This window comes from Athene cunicularia (assembly GCF_003259725.1).
Source record: "Athene cunicularia isolate RWA chromosome 1 unlocalized genomic scaffold, athCun1 chr1_part1, whole genome shotgun sequence".
Taxonomy (NCBI): domain Eukaryota; kingdom Metazoa; phylum Chordata; class Aves; order Strigiformes; family Strigidae; genus Athene; species Athene cunicularia.
The window spans coordinates 15,380,020-15,398,562 of NW_020799091.1; the positions used below are offsets into that span (position 1 = coordinate 15,380,020).

The 18,543-nt window shown below is 35.3% G+C and overlaps 1 protein-coding gene across 1 annotated transcript in view; it reads left to right on the forward strand.

Moving 5' to 3' along the window:
- The first annotated feature begins 150 nt into the window (after positions 1-150).
- Positions 151-18,543, forward strand: part of AASDHPPT (aminoadipate-semialdehyde dehydrogenase-phosphopantetheinyl transferase) — a 42,799-nt gene continuing 24,406 nt past the window's right edge. The window contains exons 1-2 of the mRNA XM_026856673.1: positions 151-162; positions 875-1,100. Coding sequence (XP_026712474.1) covers positions 151-162; positions 875-1,100 — 238 coding nt within the window. The remainder of the gene's footprint in view (positions 163-874; positions 1,101-18,543) is intronic.

An 18,543-nucleotide genomic window follows, 5' to 3' on the forward strand; every position in this document is an offset into this window, starting at 1 on the left:
CCGCTCTGCGGAGGAGCCGCCGCGGGCACCGCTTGGAGCCCCGGGACCGGCCCTTTCCCCTGGGGACGCGATTGTCTCTCTGCAGATTCACTGTTGCCCAAATTCCTGACGTACGAAAATCTGCTCTGCAAGGGCGTTTCAGGGAAGAAAATGCGTTACCAAGTATTAATTGCTATCTCTACTTACGCCTTCACTTAGGAGGAAAAAATGGATGTTTGCCCTCTACTATTCGTGCTTATTCTGAAAGACTTGACAAACTTTATGTCATCATTTCAAGTTAGGAGACAAAATCAGCGTTCTCTAGGAGGCTATACATGAAAACAGTGTAATGTGTAAGGGAGTAAAGCTGCTTTACATAATTCAGGTTTTAAATCTCACATAACGATGAGATAGTAATAACAGACCTGCTAATTAGTCTATAAGAAGTTACTCATCATTTTTAGCTGTTCAGTATTTCATTTAACGCCTAAGTAACAGAATGAATGTACTGAAAGGAAAGCTCTTGAGACATTTTTACTGTTCAGTGTGGTATAAAAAGTACTCATCCGTGCAATAAAGTATCATAAGTGAGTAAATAAAGTAGAGAAGAAACTATTTTTATGTGATTCTTTCAGGCTGGGACTGCTTTTTACTGGGTCTCTACTGGGTTGTCTCTGTGATAATACTGATAAGTGTTCTATACTCAGGTCTAGTGAACTTTTTGTTAAATTTACTTGACACAGGCTTTTATAAAAGGGAGAAATCTGAGTTAAGTATACTCTATATTGGCAGTAATAAAGCTACATTTTTTTTTGGCAGGTGGTTTTCTAGCAAGCATAGGTATTTTCACATAGCATAATAGTTATGTATGAATCACCTCCATTTTATTTCATAGGCTGGTCGCCTGCTGATACGGAAGTTAATTGCAGAGAAGTTGTGCATACCTTGGAATGAAATAAACTTGCAAAGAACATCAAAAGGAAAACCTTTCCTGGCAAATAACGTATTCAGTATCTATTCAAATTACAACTTCAATGTCTCTCATCAAGGAGATTATGCGGTTCTTGCAGCTGAGCCTGAGCTTCAAGTTGGCATTGATATTATGAAGACTAATTTACCAGGTAATGCATTATGGTAACCAAAGCAGATTCTGTAGTGTTTAAGCGCTGAACATTTAAATGTTTCTCAAAGAACTGATCTGTGTCCTAGAAATTTAGTGTAATTAGAGGAAACTGTATGAATGTATTGCATATCTGCTTTTTTTGTTAAATGCACTCCTCATTGTTTATTTTGGGTTTTCTGTTATGCCAGATATGGATATATTTCCAGTTTAGAAAAGCAAAACCATGGAAGAATAAGGTCATTAATCCTGCTGTCATGTTGGTAGGACTAGCATCTGCAGGGGTTTGCTGTCTGTTAGGTAGAAACAGGGACAACTTTCCAACTAAGGACAGTGGGATCCATCCTCCCTGAGAACTTTATGGACTGTCAGTATTACTCCCTTGTCACATAAGCGTGGACAGTCTATGTGTCAGCACAGGCCCAGTACTGTAGCAAACTGACATCAGAAATTCACTGTGAGTGTGCAGCAGCCCTCAGTGAGAGGGGAACGTGGGGAGAGAACATTTGAGGTGCCTCTGGTAAAAGTCTAAACATCACAAACTTTAGATGTTGGCTTGTTTATTTGTATGAAACGTTGCACTAACTTGAATTAGTGATCATCAGGACCCAAATTGTAAATTAGAATTGTAGCGAAGTGTATGTTTAAGTACAGTTTCATGAGGATCATGTAGTTCACAAATGTTCATTGATGTGTGACTGGGTTTTCATTGATGCATGACTGGGTTAAAGGAGAAACATACTGGGATTTACACTTTACTAATTTTAGCTTTTGAGAGTCATAGAGATATGACAGTAATAACTCTGTTCTTAGAAAGTATCTCTTCAATCCTCAAATTGTCCAGCATTTTATGCTATAAAATAATTGGCGTATTAAGGTAAAAATTCAAATAAACCCTGACTGGATGACTTTCTCTCTGATTGCTTTACAACTTTTAAATGTTTATTACAAGTGTACATTTTTCGATAGGCATGGTTAACTAAGATGCACAGAAACCCTACTACAATCCAAAGTGAAGTTGTTCTCCGTGACTCACTCCCATCTGCCCTAGACCCTCACTCTGAAGACAGTGGTCAGCACATGAGGCCACACTTGTAGCCCGTGGAGGACCCCACACCAGAGCAGTTGTATGTTTCATGACAGGAACTGTGGCCAGTGGGTAAGGCTGTGCTGGAATGGGTACACACCTAAAGGGACTGCAGTAACTCAGGGCCCAAATACCAGGTTAAACTCGAGGCTAGTGTCTTTATCAGCACTCCTCCAGACAAAAAATTAACCAAAGTGATGTCCCAGCTGTGTCTCCTCCCAACATCTTGCACATCCTCAGCCTATTTGCTAGGGGTGCAGAGTGACAGAGAAGGCCTTGATGCTGTGCAAACCCTGCTGGTATTCGTGTGGTATCAACACTCTTTTAGGCATAGATCTAAAACACAGTGCTGTACAGACTGCTATGAAAAAAAATAACATCCAGAGTCAGTACCCTTGGAAACACTTTGGCTGAGCTTGCTACAGGCCTTACTGCAAAACTCCCTAATTACCGATTTTAAAAAGCTTTCCGGTTTCAGTTGTAAACAGTGAAAATCAAAATGTTCAAATGTTTGTGTATTAAGCTTTTCTTGGGAAACGAAAAATTGGAAGTCATTTATATGTGGTATATATGGAGGTAGGGATATCTTGCATTCTCTGCTGGCATTTTATGCAGCTGGAAATGTAGCTGATATTTTAAAGACACATTGCTGATGTCCATCTGACATCTTAAGTCTTAAAATGTGTTAAACTTGTGAATGTACGAAGCAATTGTGAAGAGTAGAGGTTTAATTTTTCATTTAGGTTTAGAAACCTGTATTTGTATTGTTTCTTAATTTGGGGATACAATACATTCAACTCTGTAAGGAAATATATTCGTTCTTTTCCAGTTAATACAAAAAAAATCTTTTAACTTCAGTATTAGCTGGCTTTATTTAAAAAAGAATCTCATCTCTACTGCTTCCTTTCTCTTGTAGTTTTTACTTATTAATTATTCCTTTCTCATTTCCCTCACTTTAAATTGCTGAAATAGTGGATAACTCAATGTCCAGTGGTCTACTGTTTTGATGCTGCCTGCAGAATGAGCAAATCAGGGTGCTTTTACCTTGTGTCTGAGTCTATTCTTCATTCAGTGTCCTTAGTTGCTGCTGTCATAAGAGGTGTAGAATCAGTTAGGCTGTCGGTATGTATTGTTGCTTACTTTTAGTTATGTCAAATTTAGCAGACTAAATTTAAGGAGGAATTATCTTGAGTTTATCCTATCAATGATGTTTTGCTTGCTATTCTGCTTCTGTCATTGAGCTTTTTGATTGCCTGCCCTGGGGTTTCCAAATAACAACATGAAGCTGAAGTTCAAAGGAGGATTTGGGCAAGAGTTTAATTTCAGCAGAAATGGAAGAAAATCAGTGAAACAACTAAATTTTTAGTTAATAATAATAATAAAAATAATAATAATAATAGGTTTAGATATAGCATTTGGTTCTTAACTTCTTGAGTATCAAGAGAGACTCCTGCCAGCATGTCCTAGAATTGTTGATGGCAGCAGCCATGACCTCTTGTCCTAAAGGAAATGTTGCCACATCCCCTTGGGCAGCTGCACTCAGCTCCTGTTTGCATTTAATTTGTGAATAGGAGCTGGTGAGGCTAAGTAACACTTTAAGATCTGATACAAACAGGTCTCAGGTTTTTTACCCAGAGAGAAAAATGGTGCTTATTCTAGAAATGCTTGTGATTCCAAAGACTAAATGATGGAATTAAATTGGTGCTTTTGTAATAAAGTAATACTGAAAAACTATGTATCGGAATGACCAATTTTAAACAAGATAGTGACAGATGCAGCCCTCTAGGATTCCTGAACATGGGTCCTTTATACACCTTTAGCTGTGGCTGCTTCATCCACCTCTCCCTCTTTCATCAGAGATCAAGGTATATATTAACAGAAGAGGGGACTATTAGGCTTAGTTACTGTATTTGCAATCTGGCAAGCTTCACAGTGTATACAGATGAGTACAAAATGCATCATTACAAAATTTCTGGCTTTCTTTTCCAATATATGAAGTTCCACAGCTAGCACAGTCTGTCCTGAAGTAATTTAGCTGTCAACAGCTTGTATGCATCTTTTCTGTCTTTTCATAAGGAGAGAAAGAGACTTCTATTCTTGTCATTATGCATAAGAAATAACTGTCATAATATGACAGCACCTGGTCATGCAGTTGTTTTCCACATTATGTAACTTTACATAAATATTTGTGAATTAAATAAAAAAATACCAGGTTCCAAATTTTAGAGATGTTTTCTTTATTGTCATATGTCTTCATTTTTGGAATGATAATTTGTATTTTTAGAAAAGAATACGATAGTAATGAAAACATAGTAATTTTATGTGGAAAAGTGAGCCAGCAAATAAGTGATATTAAGGATAGAATTTTAAGTTATAGTCTCTGTAGTATGAACTAAGCTAGAATTATTTTCACCCAAAATTTTTTGGAGAAGGTTTTTTGTCTTAGAATTACCTCGAACTCTTTTTACTGCTATAGTACGAATGTATAACTTTGACTTTTACAAGTATTGTTTTATCTGATAATTCCACTGAGTGGTGCTCTTGCTCTGCAGTTGTTAAGCACATTATATTTCTGAGAGGGAATCCACTATAAATCTCTTTTTCTGGAATAGCTACAAGGACAAAGAGTTCCCTGTGTACAAAGTACATTACAGTAGGTTGGTTGGTTTGTTAGTTTTTGCTTTTTTTTTTTTTTTTTTTTTTTAAATATGAAGTAACTCATCTTGTGATGTTATCCAACAGAATCTTGATTGAGGTCTCCAGTATTCTAGTTCTTATATTCCTTTGTTGTTCAAACAGTGCACAAAATATGCAGTGCAAATATACAAGAGAGTATCACGCAGTTGAAAGTTTTGAGAAATAAATTGTGTGGTAGTATGTAACAAGGAGACCTGGTGCACATAAAAATTTTGTGTCATTTCTTAATGTGCTACTTCTGTTTTACTTATGAGCAATAAGAAGCCACCTCTTTCCATATTACTTTTGCTGCATTATTAATATCTGAAAAATGAAACTACTGCAAGACATAGCATTCTTCAAAGGTGAAGGCTGGCCACTCGAGGCTATTCTTAGCAGTGCAAATAGGCAGTTCTACAAAAGTTCCACAGGTATGCAACAGTTTGTCACCTTTTTTTCCTCTATTCAGATATTGAACTAAATAATATAGTGATGGTAGAAAAGGAAAATGTCCTCTTCAGGTATTGTGTGTTGTTACCTTTTATCTGGCAGGTTATTGTTGTAGATTTAAATGAGTCTTTCAGTTTGTTGGTTTTGAAGAATTACTGAGACCAATGATTTTTTTTTCTTCTCTTTAGATCAGTTTAAGATGAACTCTTGAGTCATTTGGGAAAATGCACACTGTACTGTAAATTTGTTAATGGAAGTAATTATGGACTTTATTTGACAAGAGGTAATACATCTGAAATTATTTTAACCCTTTCACAAAAGAAGTGAGAAGGTTTCTTACAGTATTACTAAATCCTGTAGAAAAACTCAGTTTGTCATAATGTATTTGATTTTTAACTTATGGTCAAGAATTTTTGTGACATGTCAACTTGGTTTAAGTGGTGTGTGGGATGTTGATTTACCAGTCACTTAAGCTATGTAAAGTAGAATATTTTCAGAATTTTAGGAAATAATTATAGCTTAATAAAGATTGCTTTGAGCATTTGAAAGAAGTTTAGATCTTGGGTTCAAGAGCTTTCCTGCTGTTCAAGTGAATTTCTTTTCAGTAATGTGACTTTTTAGTTTAGATGGAATTACAAAGGTAAATAAATTAACAGTTCATTCCTGATCCTTCATAATCAGCCTGCAATCTTTCTTACCTTTTGCATTACAGTTAACTTTGGTCCAGATGTCTCCAATCTCAGTGTAATTCCAGAATTAAATATATGACATGCAATAAAATTAGTTTTTCTCATTAGTCTCTCAGTTAAATGTTAGATCTTTCAGTTAATCCTAAAAATATAAACAGAACTTAACTAACTTTTCTCCTTTTATTCTCATTATTTCAGCATTGAGGTGGGTTAATAGAAGAGATGATAGACATCTTCAAAACAGAGATATGTCACATGTGAATCAGAGTATCTAAGTCCCACATGAAGAAGCTAAATACAAAAGTATACTTCAGTCTAGCTGGTGGAGGGAAGCTCTCGCTCTCCAGCCATTTATAAACTTTGTGCTCTTTCTTTTGTTAGTCATAAACTAAATGGAGAGTTAGGCACACCTACATCGTAGTCAAGGTATTTGGCATGTCTTTTTATCTTGCAGGAGCGTTCAAGCTTTTGAACTTGTAATACTTTCTTAATTGCTGCTTTTCAGCTTTTGCAATAAGAATTTCTTGACCTAGAAAGAAATGCCAAGACAGATTATTCTTTGGAGGGCTTTTGTCCTTATGGTGCCTTAACTTTACCTTAAGCAAAGTTTTAACTGATTTGGGTTTTACTGTATTTCAGTAAACATAGCAGCAATCACCACCTAATCTTTTACTACCAGAAGGTACAGCTATAGATATGTAAATGTGCTGTTTGGGATGAAGAAATTAATGAAGGATTTAGGTTATACGTTACTTCTAATTGATTAAGGAAGTCAGAATTTATAAATATGAAAACAGCATATTTAGATGTAAGGTAGTGTTAAAATGTCTAACATCTTTGTTGAACAAATAAATCATAGTGGTCATATGCCCTTGCACTGAGTAAACAGGGAGGAATTTCTTTGTTCTTGTTCTATTGGAAAATGGGAAGAAACAGCCATTTTAAACAGCTATCTTACTCTTAAAGAATATATAGCAGTTTCATTATTGTGCTTTATTTATTCACATTTCTAACCCTGTTTTAACCTGGAATTACATCAAGTTTGTCAAAATGCTTGACATTCTGGTAATTGATTAGGCACCAATGCTTGATAAACTGTGAAAGGAAAATTCGATACCGTGATTAAATCTTCTATTTGAGGGGAAATAGTTTCTTTCTAAAAAGCCTATCTTAATCCTTTATGACTGTTTTTTAATAGGAAAAATTAAACCTATTTGATTAAAATAGAATCTGAGAGCAAAATGTAGAACAGTAAAAATGAACTTCTAGAGAATAGATATGCTTAAAATGAGGGATAAATTAACAGTTAAGAAAGAGAAAAACTTAAACCAGGAGCTTTTAGTAAAAATAAGAGGTGGAACAAGGTGGAACTATGAAAATGTTTGTCTCGTTTTGGTTTTTTTGGTGTGTTTGTGGTTTTGTTTCTTTCTCTGAAATCCTTCTACATACTGTATTTACAATAATCAGAATTTATTCCTTGACTAGTCTTTTGGGAAATTAAGTTTTATGTTCAAAATGAGGGGCTAAAGAGAATTGGATTTTTATTTTTTTTTAACGGAACTAAAAGTATTTCTCAGCACACCGTAATGGCAGTTAGCTTTGGCTTTCTAAGTTAAGGAAGTCTGGCAGAAAGATGTGAAAGGAGGGCCAAGTTTAAGTAATTATTATGTAGGTATTAAGAATTTGCTTTTCAAGGAGTTTCTTGCTAACACTGCCCATTTCCAATAGCTTCAGCTCACATATGTTTGTTGCAAGAGTTGGAAAAGAGAAGCTGTCTTTATTCATGTTGTCAAAAGCTTATTTGAATGTTGCCTGTGTAAGAATTACAGTTTGGAGCTCTTGCTAGTTTCAAGGTTGGGACAGATTTTTAGGCCAACTTGTTAAATATTTAAGATGCTTTTCTACTATTTCATATCTCCTGTCGGTAACTGTAAAAGGAAAAAAAAAAAAAAGCTTCAGTTGTATCTCCCTGATGTATTTGCTTTCTAAGAGAAATTCTGATTTTTGACAAGGCAAATATTTTTATATTTCCTCACTAAAGGTGACAGGTTGCTGCTGTTGTGTCAGGCTTTCAGGAAAGTTTAAGACCAGGAGACTTCAGCTACTTCTGCAGGTAGCTCTTTTCTTGCATTATATTGGATTGGTGCTGTAAATTCTAGGCATTCATGCCTGTGTTACATCGTGTGTTGCATTTTGATGGAAAGTCCAATCCTGTAGTGCATTAAAAAATGGTTACTTGCTCAGTATAGTTTTTCTGTCCATCAGAATTGTTGGGGTTTGTACTAAATACATAGATCTTTTTCCTAGCAAAAACCAATTTAATAAAAACATAGCAAACACTTTAAGATAGTATCTACAAGAGTAGATATAACTGATAAAGGTGAATGGACCATTGAGGTTTATCAATTTTTCACTTGTGGGCGATACTCTGTTTTTGCCACATTGCAAAACATTTATCTTCTTGTTACATCTTTTCTTATATAGCCTGTTGGCTGGATAAAAGACATCTCCTGCAGTGCCTGGTCTGGAGCTATGCAGAAGTTGATTTTTGTGTTAATAGCAGGGAAGGATGCAGGGGGACAACATGCTGAATGACTATCTGTTACCCTGTCTCTCTGAGAAGACCAAACAAAACATGCTGGGTTTTAGCTGCCAAGTGGGCCAAAGTCTTTCAGCTGCTGGCAAGCCAAGCAAATGGCTTTAAAAGGTTTTTTTTTTAAAGCATGTTCTTATGTGGTTATTTTCACTGTTACATAGGAGAGATTGATTCTCAAATTTAAAACACTAATACTTACTCTGTCATCTTGTGGGGTTTTTTGGACTTCATTTTGAAGGGGGGAAAGAGGGAAGGAAGGTGAGTACAGAGGAATGGAGGTCTTTTAAGGGGGAGAATGATAAGGGATGTTTTAACTGCATCTGGCTGTGAGATTCATGTTCTGGGGCAGGCTCTGTGCAGTGTCCTGACTTCTGCCATCGCAAGAAAGTCTGATGTTCGGTGGCTTGATTACCTACAGTAGGATATCATGATATGGAAGGACATAGTCCCAGAGTGCATGTGTTTCAATATTGAAGACAAATTCCACACCAAACACTGAATTTAGAAGAGAGATCTCTCATGAGACTCTTTCAGAGAAAGCAGTTCAGTCTGAATCAGCTTGTGCTTTCTAAGGTCGCAGAGCTTCCGGGGCAGGGAGGGAAAACTGCATTAGTCAAATCAAGGAGGTGTTAGGAAGTGTGAATCATGTAGTCAAATTCATGTGGAAGATGAAGATGACTTAAGTACTGAGAATTGGCTTTTCCTCCCCCTCTTTTGTTCAACATAACATTTACATACCAAGTACCAAGCAGATCCCAATGCACTCCCAGGTTCTGCAGTGGTACTAGTTTCTTAGAGATGGGAATACTCTCCCTATAATCACCTTTTCACTAAAGTACCTACCCTGTCCTGCTACTATTATCTCAATTTTATAGTTCAGTAGGAACCATTAGTGATACAATGTGGGTAATGTTGTTTTGCAATCTATCTGATTCAGTGCAAAAATGGAACTTGGTGTCATCCACCTTGCACTGGAATTTCCATCTATGTATCTCACAGCAGCACCATATATATGTATATATATGCACGTGCATACACGCATACCAGTGTGTATGTGTATATGTATATACATACATAGATATGCTTTTTTGCATACATACATGAATATGTGTGTACATATATATGTACACACGTGTTGTATATTATATAGTGTGAGAATTAATCTGATTTCTGTTCACTGGAGGTACGGAATGATCCAGTTTTGACATTGGGTGGTCATCCTCCTAGCAGTGGGGTTTTGTTTGTCTTTTTTTCTGGGGCAAATACCATCTGGGAGTAGATGGTATTAAGTGGTTAATTTTCTTAAAATATTTATTTTTAAATGAAGGATTAGTTTCCAAATGTTTCAATCAATATAATCTTTCTGTATGTGTAGAAAGGCCCTCTAGTGCATTATTTCACAAAATGTAATAAAATATTTAATATATTTGGTGGCTTGGTAGTACTACTGTAGCGTAAGGCTGTAGATAGTCAGGCACATACCTGATATGTGGGTGCTTTTGCACTAGCAACATCTTGAGGCTTTTATTGTCTTTTTAAAGAGCAACAGAAGATCTAGTTCCATTAAAATGTTATGTTCCTAAATATCTGTTACCTTTAAAGAAATCTGAGCATGTTTGACTTTATTTTTTACATCTGTAGTTGTGATCTCACAACCATAATGGTTTTATAAAAGAAAGTCTTTTTTTGTGTTTATTTAGATTTTGGGATTTTGTGTTTATTTTTAGTGTGATGCATCATAACCTCATGAGTGTTGAAAGGAATAGAGTTCCTGCTGTTCTGACAAAAATGATTGCATTAACTGTTTGATATGTTCTATACTGGAAAACTGATTAAAATGACATTTTCATGGGGTAACTTACTTTTTTTGCTGAAATACTGTGACTACCTACAGCTCTGCTAGCTGTGGTCATACAACGGAAAGAGCTTAAGCAAGTAAAAGGTGTAACCATTGACACAGACAAGTTAAGAAAGGGTTCCTTATTTCATTATTGCTCATTATCTTTTTTGCTCTTACTGTTTAGTAATAAATAATGAAATTACATTTCATTAAAAGAATTTGGGATTCCTGAATCATCTTAGTGATTAAGACCCCATGTATTTTAAATACTTTTGTCTACTCAGAAGCAAGCTAAAACCATGCACTTGCACTCAGGTGTGATTATGTCAATAGGCTCTTCAGTGGCGAGTATATGTTACAGGTAAATGTTTGGCATGCAGTGAACATGTAAAAGTATGATGGAGTCTGAACAAAATATGAGATCTGGCATTTTTTTGTGTTTTCAGAACAAATGACAAAAAGCAGCTATCTGTTGCAGACCATACACTACATTCCTGTAAATTGATCAGATGGGAGGTATCCAGTTAATAGCTTGTGACTTCTGGGTGGTTGGTTGTTTTTTTTTTTAATCCAAGCCACACCTGTGTCAAAACTGCTATTTCTCCAGAGCTGTTTTGGAGGTAGAGATCTAATCCATTATGATTCTTTACTTTCTTTTGGTTAACAATGACTGTCAGGGCACCTTGCTTAAATATTTATCACTGCTGTTAGACCCAATCACAGTGATGCAATATTAGAGAAACTGCTAAGGTTTCAAAGACTTAACAGTCTTAACTGCAGATAAAATACCAAATGTCATCAAATTATGTCAATCTTTATGATTTTTCCATTTTTACAATCTGGGAAATGCTGAGTAATTCAAAGGAGGCAACCTCAAATTTTCTCACATCTTAAAGCTGGTGCTGCTTCTCTAAGGCCAAGATAAAGTATGTTATCAGTAGTTGCAAGAATGGATGTTTAACATATGTATTACTGGGAGAATTTTGGGATACTGGCAGGAAGCAGAATGCAAATCCAATTTCTAATTCACAGTAAAGCTATGTGAGCTAATAGATTTGAAAAACATGCTTTGTTAATTTTCTATCTGCTTCCTCTAAGTTAGTAATTTATCTAGCTAATTATTTGTCTTGGGTTGTCAGTTTCTAAACATCTGTACAAGGATTAGTTGGTATTAATAAACAATTAGGCCTTTGGCATCTGTTGCAAAAGAAGTATTTTCTCTTTATCAGTTTACTTTTTTTTTTTCTTTTGAGAAATTAAAACATGTTCAAATATGGCTCGTGTCCTGCACCAAAAGGATTTGTTGGCCCAAGAGTCCAGGACTCAAAATGTATTAATCATATACAGTTTGTTAGTTTGCAGAATTTACAGCTATCCTGTGTTTCACATTATTAAGTAGATTGATCTGTTCATACTTGTCTCATTTTGCTAGGTAGTACATTTCACATTGTCACTTTGCCCATTTACTATCTGAAAGGACATTAGTAAGTATTGATTATATATGAGTTCTTGATCACTGACCTGTTTTTTTCATGCAGTTCAAGGCAAGAGTCCGTTAACGTTCTGAGGTTTGGTTTTGTTGGGTTGTTTTGGTTTGGGTTTGGTTTTTTTCAGGGGATTAGTTGATCAGTGAGCTGGCAGTAGGGCTTTTAGCTTTCCATTTCCATAGATTTGGATATAGACCACAGTAAAAGATAGTTAATTTGTATCTAACCAAAGGAATTTGAAGACTAAATCTGGTAAAAAGTTGCCTACTCTTCTCACTATTTTTGAGAAGGCGTATCATGGTTTTAATAACTCCGGTACAACTGGACAATTACTAGGGTCTGTTGTATCACCAGAGATGATTTATCATTGACCTGATGTTTGCAACAATGTAAACAGCACACCAGTATGAAGATTTCTGTATTAGCTCTATGGATAGTGATCTTCACTATTAGTAGCATCATAAATTACATGTGTCTTAACTCTGATTGTCTTTTATCTTCATATGAATCCCGCTTGTTTGACTTTTTATTGGGTAGAAAACTGGTGAAGAGTTACCCTGTATTTATCTACTATTTCTAAAGCATTTTCTCACATAAGATTAGGGAATGTAGTATGTTTTCTTATTCTTCACACCTACATCTTTAAAATCAGTCTTTTATATCTGGTCTGAGGTTTTGCTGTTTTCCGGGGAAAATGCAAAGCAGATTTTTGGCCTAGTCTTTATGAAAAAATTAATAAAATACCCAGTTGTTATTGCAGTGGAAAAGATGACATTATATATTTAAATGTAAATAGTTTGTGCAAAAAAATCCAAAATGTGCACACACATGAATGTGCACGCTTACCTGTGTAGAGCATGTTTACAGGTATATTGGACTCTTCCAGTATCTCACTATTTCTTCTCCCTCTTCCTGAAATACTTGGAGTGTTGTATATTTTTAATTTAATGAATGTAAACTTTTGGGTTAGATTTTTTTTTTTTAATGCATAGAAGACAATTTTTGAAAGATTATTCAGATTATATTTTTAAAGGTCTAATGTGCTTTAAAGTTTATTAGCAGGGGGATAGCTGTACATATGTAAGAAATCAGTTGCCTTCACAACTATGTTAACTTTAATTTAATTTTTTCCGTGAACTACTATAGTTTCACATCTGCATTATGATGTGATAGGGGTGTGAGGCTTAAGTGTTTGTAGATTAAAGAAAAATCAATGAAAATATATCTTGGTCTCAAGGATAAAACCTGTAGCTTCTCTTATGAATATCAAAGTAATTTAAACACCAACTAGAGGAAATGCTCAGAGATTTGCTAGATGCCTTTCCTGTGTTTGGCTACCATTCCCTAAGAAGCAAGTTAATGAATTTTACAAGAAGGAGTCAGAGCTCTATATATTCCAGGGAAAAAGGATTTTTTTTAAAGTTAGGCCATTGAATACTAAATTCCAGTCAATTTTGTTCTAATGCAAATGAACATACTGCTTTGTATTTGTTAGGCAATCACTGGGACAAATTGTTGTCAGTTAATTATTATAAAAAGAAGCTGTAGTATGTTTTGGTTAAATTTTGTTAGAGTTTTCTAGTTGACTCTCTTGCTTTTCAGCAAGATGATCCAGTGTAAAACCAAAAACTGCTTCCAGTATTTAGAGGATGTCATACTCTGTAATGATTTTTTTTTTTAAGTGAGGAGTTTACAGTAAACTAGAAAAATGCTTTCAGAATATTAGCTATTATGAACAAATCCAAAAACAATGCACAACAGTTTGTGTAAAGAAGAGAAAAGGAGTGAACTATAAAAAACATGTACAAATGAAAATGTATTTTCAGATGACAGAGAAAGGGCAATATAATTCTGCTCAGCATTTAAAAAAATTAAAGTTCATTTCCCAGTTTCTCTTGAAAAGAAGCTATGTAAATTTTGAACAGTATGTTAACTGTAAATTCAGAAGTGAAGTGGCATAGGCAAGTAAGAAGTATCTATAGAAAACGTTGGAAATAGTTTTGAAGTTTACATTGCCAGGAATTACACATTGAAAATTTCTAGCTGTTAACTTAGATTTTCATAAGGCTTATAGTGAATTTTTTTTGATTGATGACTCAACAGATATATACATTTCTGAAAAGAAAAAGTGTCTTTATTAATAACAATTCTGTGATTAGGCTTCTATACTAAATAAAAATCTTATTTTTAGGTATTAATAGGGGTAATTGTGAAAAGACATACTGTTAGGTTTTTGACAGAATACTTAGAGTAATCAATATGGTAAGTTTCAAAGCAAAAAAACTCTCAGTCACAGTGAAGCTTACTTTTATTAATCCCCTTGACTCAGGCAAGTTTGGTTTCATGTTTAATTCAAAAATGTCATCCCTATCTTCCCATCCCCTTGTGTTGTTAATAACTTTTGTGCTATTGGCTCAGTTTTTCTGTCTGCTGAAATGCACTCTTTCAATTCCCTATAGAATCTAAATCAGCATTTTTCTCTTTTTTTTTTTTTTTTAATCCTTTTATCCATTATTTTCATAGATCTGCTCCCATCACAATTTTTCTTCTCTTAAAGCAAGACAACAATAGGTGAGAGAGTGTTCTTTCAGAGTTTTAATAGTTAAAGGGGATAGTTATCTTTTCCCATGGATCATAAGCCATCTGTGGAACAAGCTTCCTGTTTTTTGCTGTTTCCAACTCCACTTATTTTTGAAATCTCATATGAAAACATGTCTTATCTCTCTTATGTATTCTTAAAAATCACAAAATTGAATTTATTCCATTTCAGTGATGAACCTCCACCTAGTCAGAAGTTTGACTGATCAGATAAATGTTGTGCAATATCCTGATGCTCACCCATTTATAGAATTTACATACATAAATATTTTTTCTGAAGTGCACACATTTTGTGTTACAGGAATCACTTTGCCACTGATGTGGACAAGATTGCTCTTAAGTATATTGGATTTATTGGAATCAGAATCTAAATTCTGATTCCTCAGAAGCTGTAAAGATGGCTTACAAGAGGGAATATTTTAAATGCAGTTTTGAGCATTTCAATTACAATTTTACACATAGTTGTATACCCACATAATTTTTTTACTCAACACTTAAGTGGTTTTATGAATAACCCTGAGCACTGGAAAAAGAGTGCTAGATTGTATGAGCAAGGGCTAGTACTATGTGAACCCAGCTGTATGGTGTCTGCTCTGGATCTTGTTTATGCATGGATGTTTAGAAGCACAGCGAGATCATATGAGCAGTTTTCTACAACCTGCATAGGCATATCTTAAAGGAATCTCTTTTCTTTCTGTAAGTTAAATAAGAAACATGAGTACAATTACATAGGTTTCAGTGAGTGTCTGGCCTCATCATTGATCATTGAAAACGTAAAGATGACGTATTTCTGGAAGTATTTGTATTATACGTGTGCATTACCATAAAAGCATTTGTTCTTTCAGAGAATCTGTTTTTCAGTTTTTTACTGTCAGTTCATTTTTATATGCTTCTCCAGTTCGTAGATCTTACTTAGAGAATTTTCATAGAACTTGCTCTTAGAAAAATACTGAAGTTTGCATGCATTAAGGGTTTTAGAGCATTTATGTACCAGAACTCCACACTGCAGCCAAATTTCTCTTAGAAAATTGGTATCATCTTGTAGAGAAGAAGAAACAACTGCACAATGAACTGCAGATACTAAATTCACATTTTTAGTTAACAAAAGTCTGAAGGTAAAGCCAAAACCTAACTGTGTTTATGCAAATATTCATTATGTTATGTTGTTTTTTGCGGTGAATACTTTCAGTCTTGGGGAAGATCTTCTGAAACTTTTAAAAGTACTTTTAAGATATGTCTGGTTGATAACCCTTACAAATAACTTCTTTGTCTTGCCTTTATTTCCTATCAGAGTTCCAACTTCCGTTCTAGTTTCTTTTGCATTCTGTTACAATTGTAATTTCCTTGTAGAAAATATTGTGGCTTCATGAAGATCATTAAAATATCAAGGCACATTTTTTCTTTCTTCTCTTAAGTTTGAGTAGGCTTTGAGATTACCAAAAATGTTTAGCACTTTTCCTAAACTTCTCAGAGAGAAAAATACAGGCAATAAACACAGGAGGAAGAATACTCGGGGAGGTCTTAGAAAGTTATCATCAGAATAGGAAGCTCAGTTGTTCAGTGAAGAACCCTGGTACCCTGTCTTTCCCTGTGCCTCAGATGATCATCTAAAGACTGTACTGTGTGTAATCCAAAATTGTATCAAAAATAGCTGTTAGCTCTAAAGTATGCATAATGGAATAATTTTTCATGAAAGCTCTTTGGTGTATTTTTAATGAAATGTAATTATTTTGTAATCTAGAAGTTGGATTATTAATGAATTGAAATGGTCACAGAAGTAAGTCCAAGTGTATAATTATTGATAACAGAATTTATTTCTGAAATAAGTTGGCAAATGAGAGGTAATTTAGAAATACAAATTTAAAACCAACTGAATAAATGCTGTATGGAAGTTATTCTCATTCTTTCAAAGAAAGTTTTTGTAAATTGTGGCAAGTATGTTTGAGACGCTTTTTTTTTTTTTCCCCCGGAATAAAAGCAGAAAGGGTAGCATCTAAAAGAAAACTCTGCTGCTTCTAATTTTGTTCACTTATCCCCCAGGCCATGAGAGACATGGGAACATCGAAGAGGGCTTAGTGAAAGGCCACCAAGGTGATTAAAGGGTTGGGGAACTCGACCTATGTTGATGGAGCTGGTTTTGTGGAACCTGAAGAGGAGAAAAGTTCTGAGTAGGGGAATCTAATCCCAGTCTACCTGAAAGGTAGCTGTTGAGAAGACATAGGTAGCTGTCTTCATGATGTTGCTCCAGAACAGGGCAAGAGGCAACAAGCTCATGTTGCTTCAGGGGGAGTTCTGTCTCAGTAGAACAATTCTTCACCATGAGAACAGTAAAACACTGTGATAAGTTTCCTGGAGAACAGGTAAAAACTCTGTTGACACTGCCCTGGGTAACCTAACATAGAACTCTGTTTTCAACAGTACATTGGAACAGGTGGTCTCCAAAGGTCCTTTCCAACCTAAATTTGTTCATGATTCTGTGACTCTTCCTTTCTCTGATATTGAGGCAAATATGGGGAAATTGACTAGGCAGACTATGGTACTACTAGTAATATGTGGAGAATAGTCCTGGCTCCTCTAGTCTGATCCATTCCTCAGAGTGAAGGAGCTGTACTGTGTTAGAAGGAAACGGGATGGGAGGGCAGTTCAGCAGAAAGCAGTGCCTGAGCTTTTCAGAGGAGGGACATGATGGATGATGAGTGGAGGGGAAAGTGCTGTGTAAGTCTGAACATAAGCATCAAGGATAGCTGAACAGCTGAAGAAACCTAGGACAAAAAAAGGGTAAGGAGTGAAAAGGCAGTAGCATATGGGTTTCATATACACTTGGGATGACTAAACAGTTTAAATATCCAGTGTATTCACCATGTATGATAAGGTTTGGATGGTGGAAGGACTGACAACACAGGAGGCATATGCCTCTAGGTGCTGAAGGTACTGTAGTGTGGATAGTCTTGGATAGTCTTTGCTAGTGTGGGTAGCCCTGTGTTTTTGAAAAACGCTGAAGGTAATGGAGGAGAAAGGGTACACCAGGACATTCTTGGATGTTTTGTAGTTTGAATCACCTGAACAGGCTGGTGCTTCATCACTGTTGATTTAAATACTTGAGAGAAGAAGAGAAAGAAAAAAATATGTGGATTATTTGAAGCAGGTGTTAACACAGTTATTTGATCATAAAATAGACGATATAAACTCAGGGATGACAGGCTGTAACCTTTCTTCAATTTGAAATTTTATTTTTGTTACTCTTCATTGTTTTAGGGAAGTTGGATTGTCTGAGTAGATGGATATTTAATTTGCTTTGGTAATCCATCAAAACATACTTGAAATTGTGGTTGCTTTTATTTTTCAGTATCATCATTTTCTCCAGAGAAGTTAATTCTGTCCTTAGGTTGTTTTAGATCATTCCATTAGCTGACTACTGCAACTGTCAACAAAATTTCTGTCTTAAGATGTTTTCTTGACTTTAGTCTATAAATGAAATTGAGGGCATCTCTGTCACTGCCATGTCTTGTGTGATGTGTGTGTCAGATTACACTTGACAATATGATCTGGAAATTGTCAGAAAACCTGAGTGTGTGCTTCAAGTGTGACATTAGTTCATTCAGATCAATTATTACTGCTGCCAATACCTATATTTATGTACTGCTTAGATATCTGTAGAAGACAACCACTTTATAGAGAGGGGTTAATATCCTTAACCCTGGCTTAAGATGGGGAACATTAGTGTAGAGAAGGAAAGTTCCTTGCCTGTAGTCAGTCACAGAATCAGTGACAGAGCTAGGCTTAGAATCTGCATCTTCGTTAAACAATTATTTAGTGATGGGTTCTTTAAAAGTAGTGTGATATTGGGAGAGGAGACTGTTTTGGACTAAATAACTAATATTTTCTTTTGAATAAGAACATGGTGTAACTTATGAAAAGCTTTGTCTCAGCATGTGGAATTGTCTATATTCAGATATTTATTGTCCCTACTAAAGAAAATATATTGCTCTCTGCTATTGTCTGTTTAGCCAGCTGTAAGCCC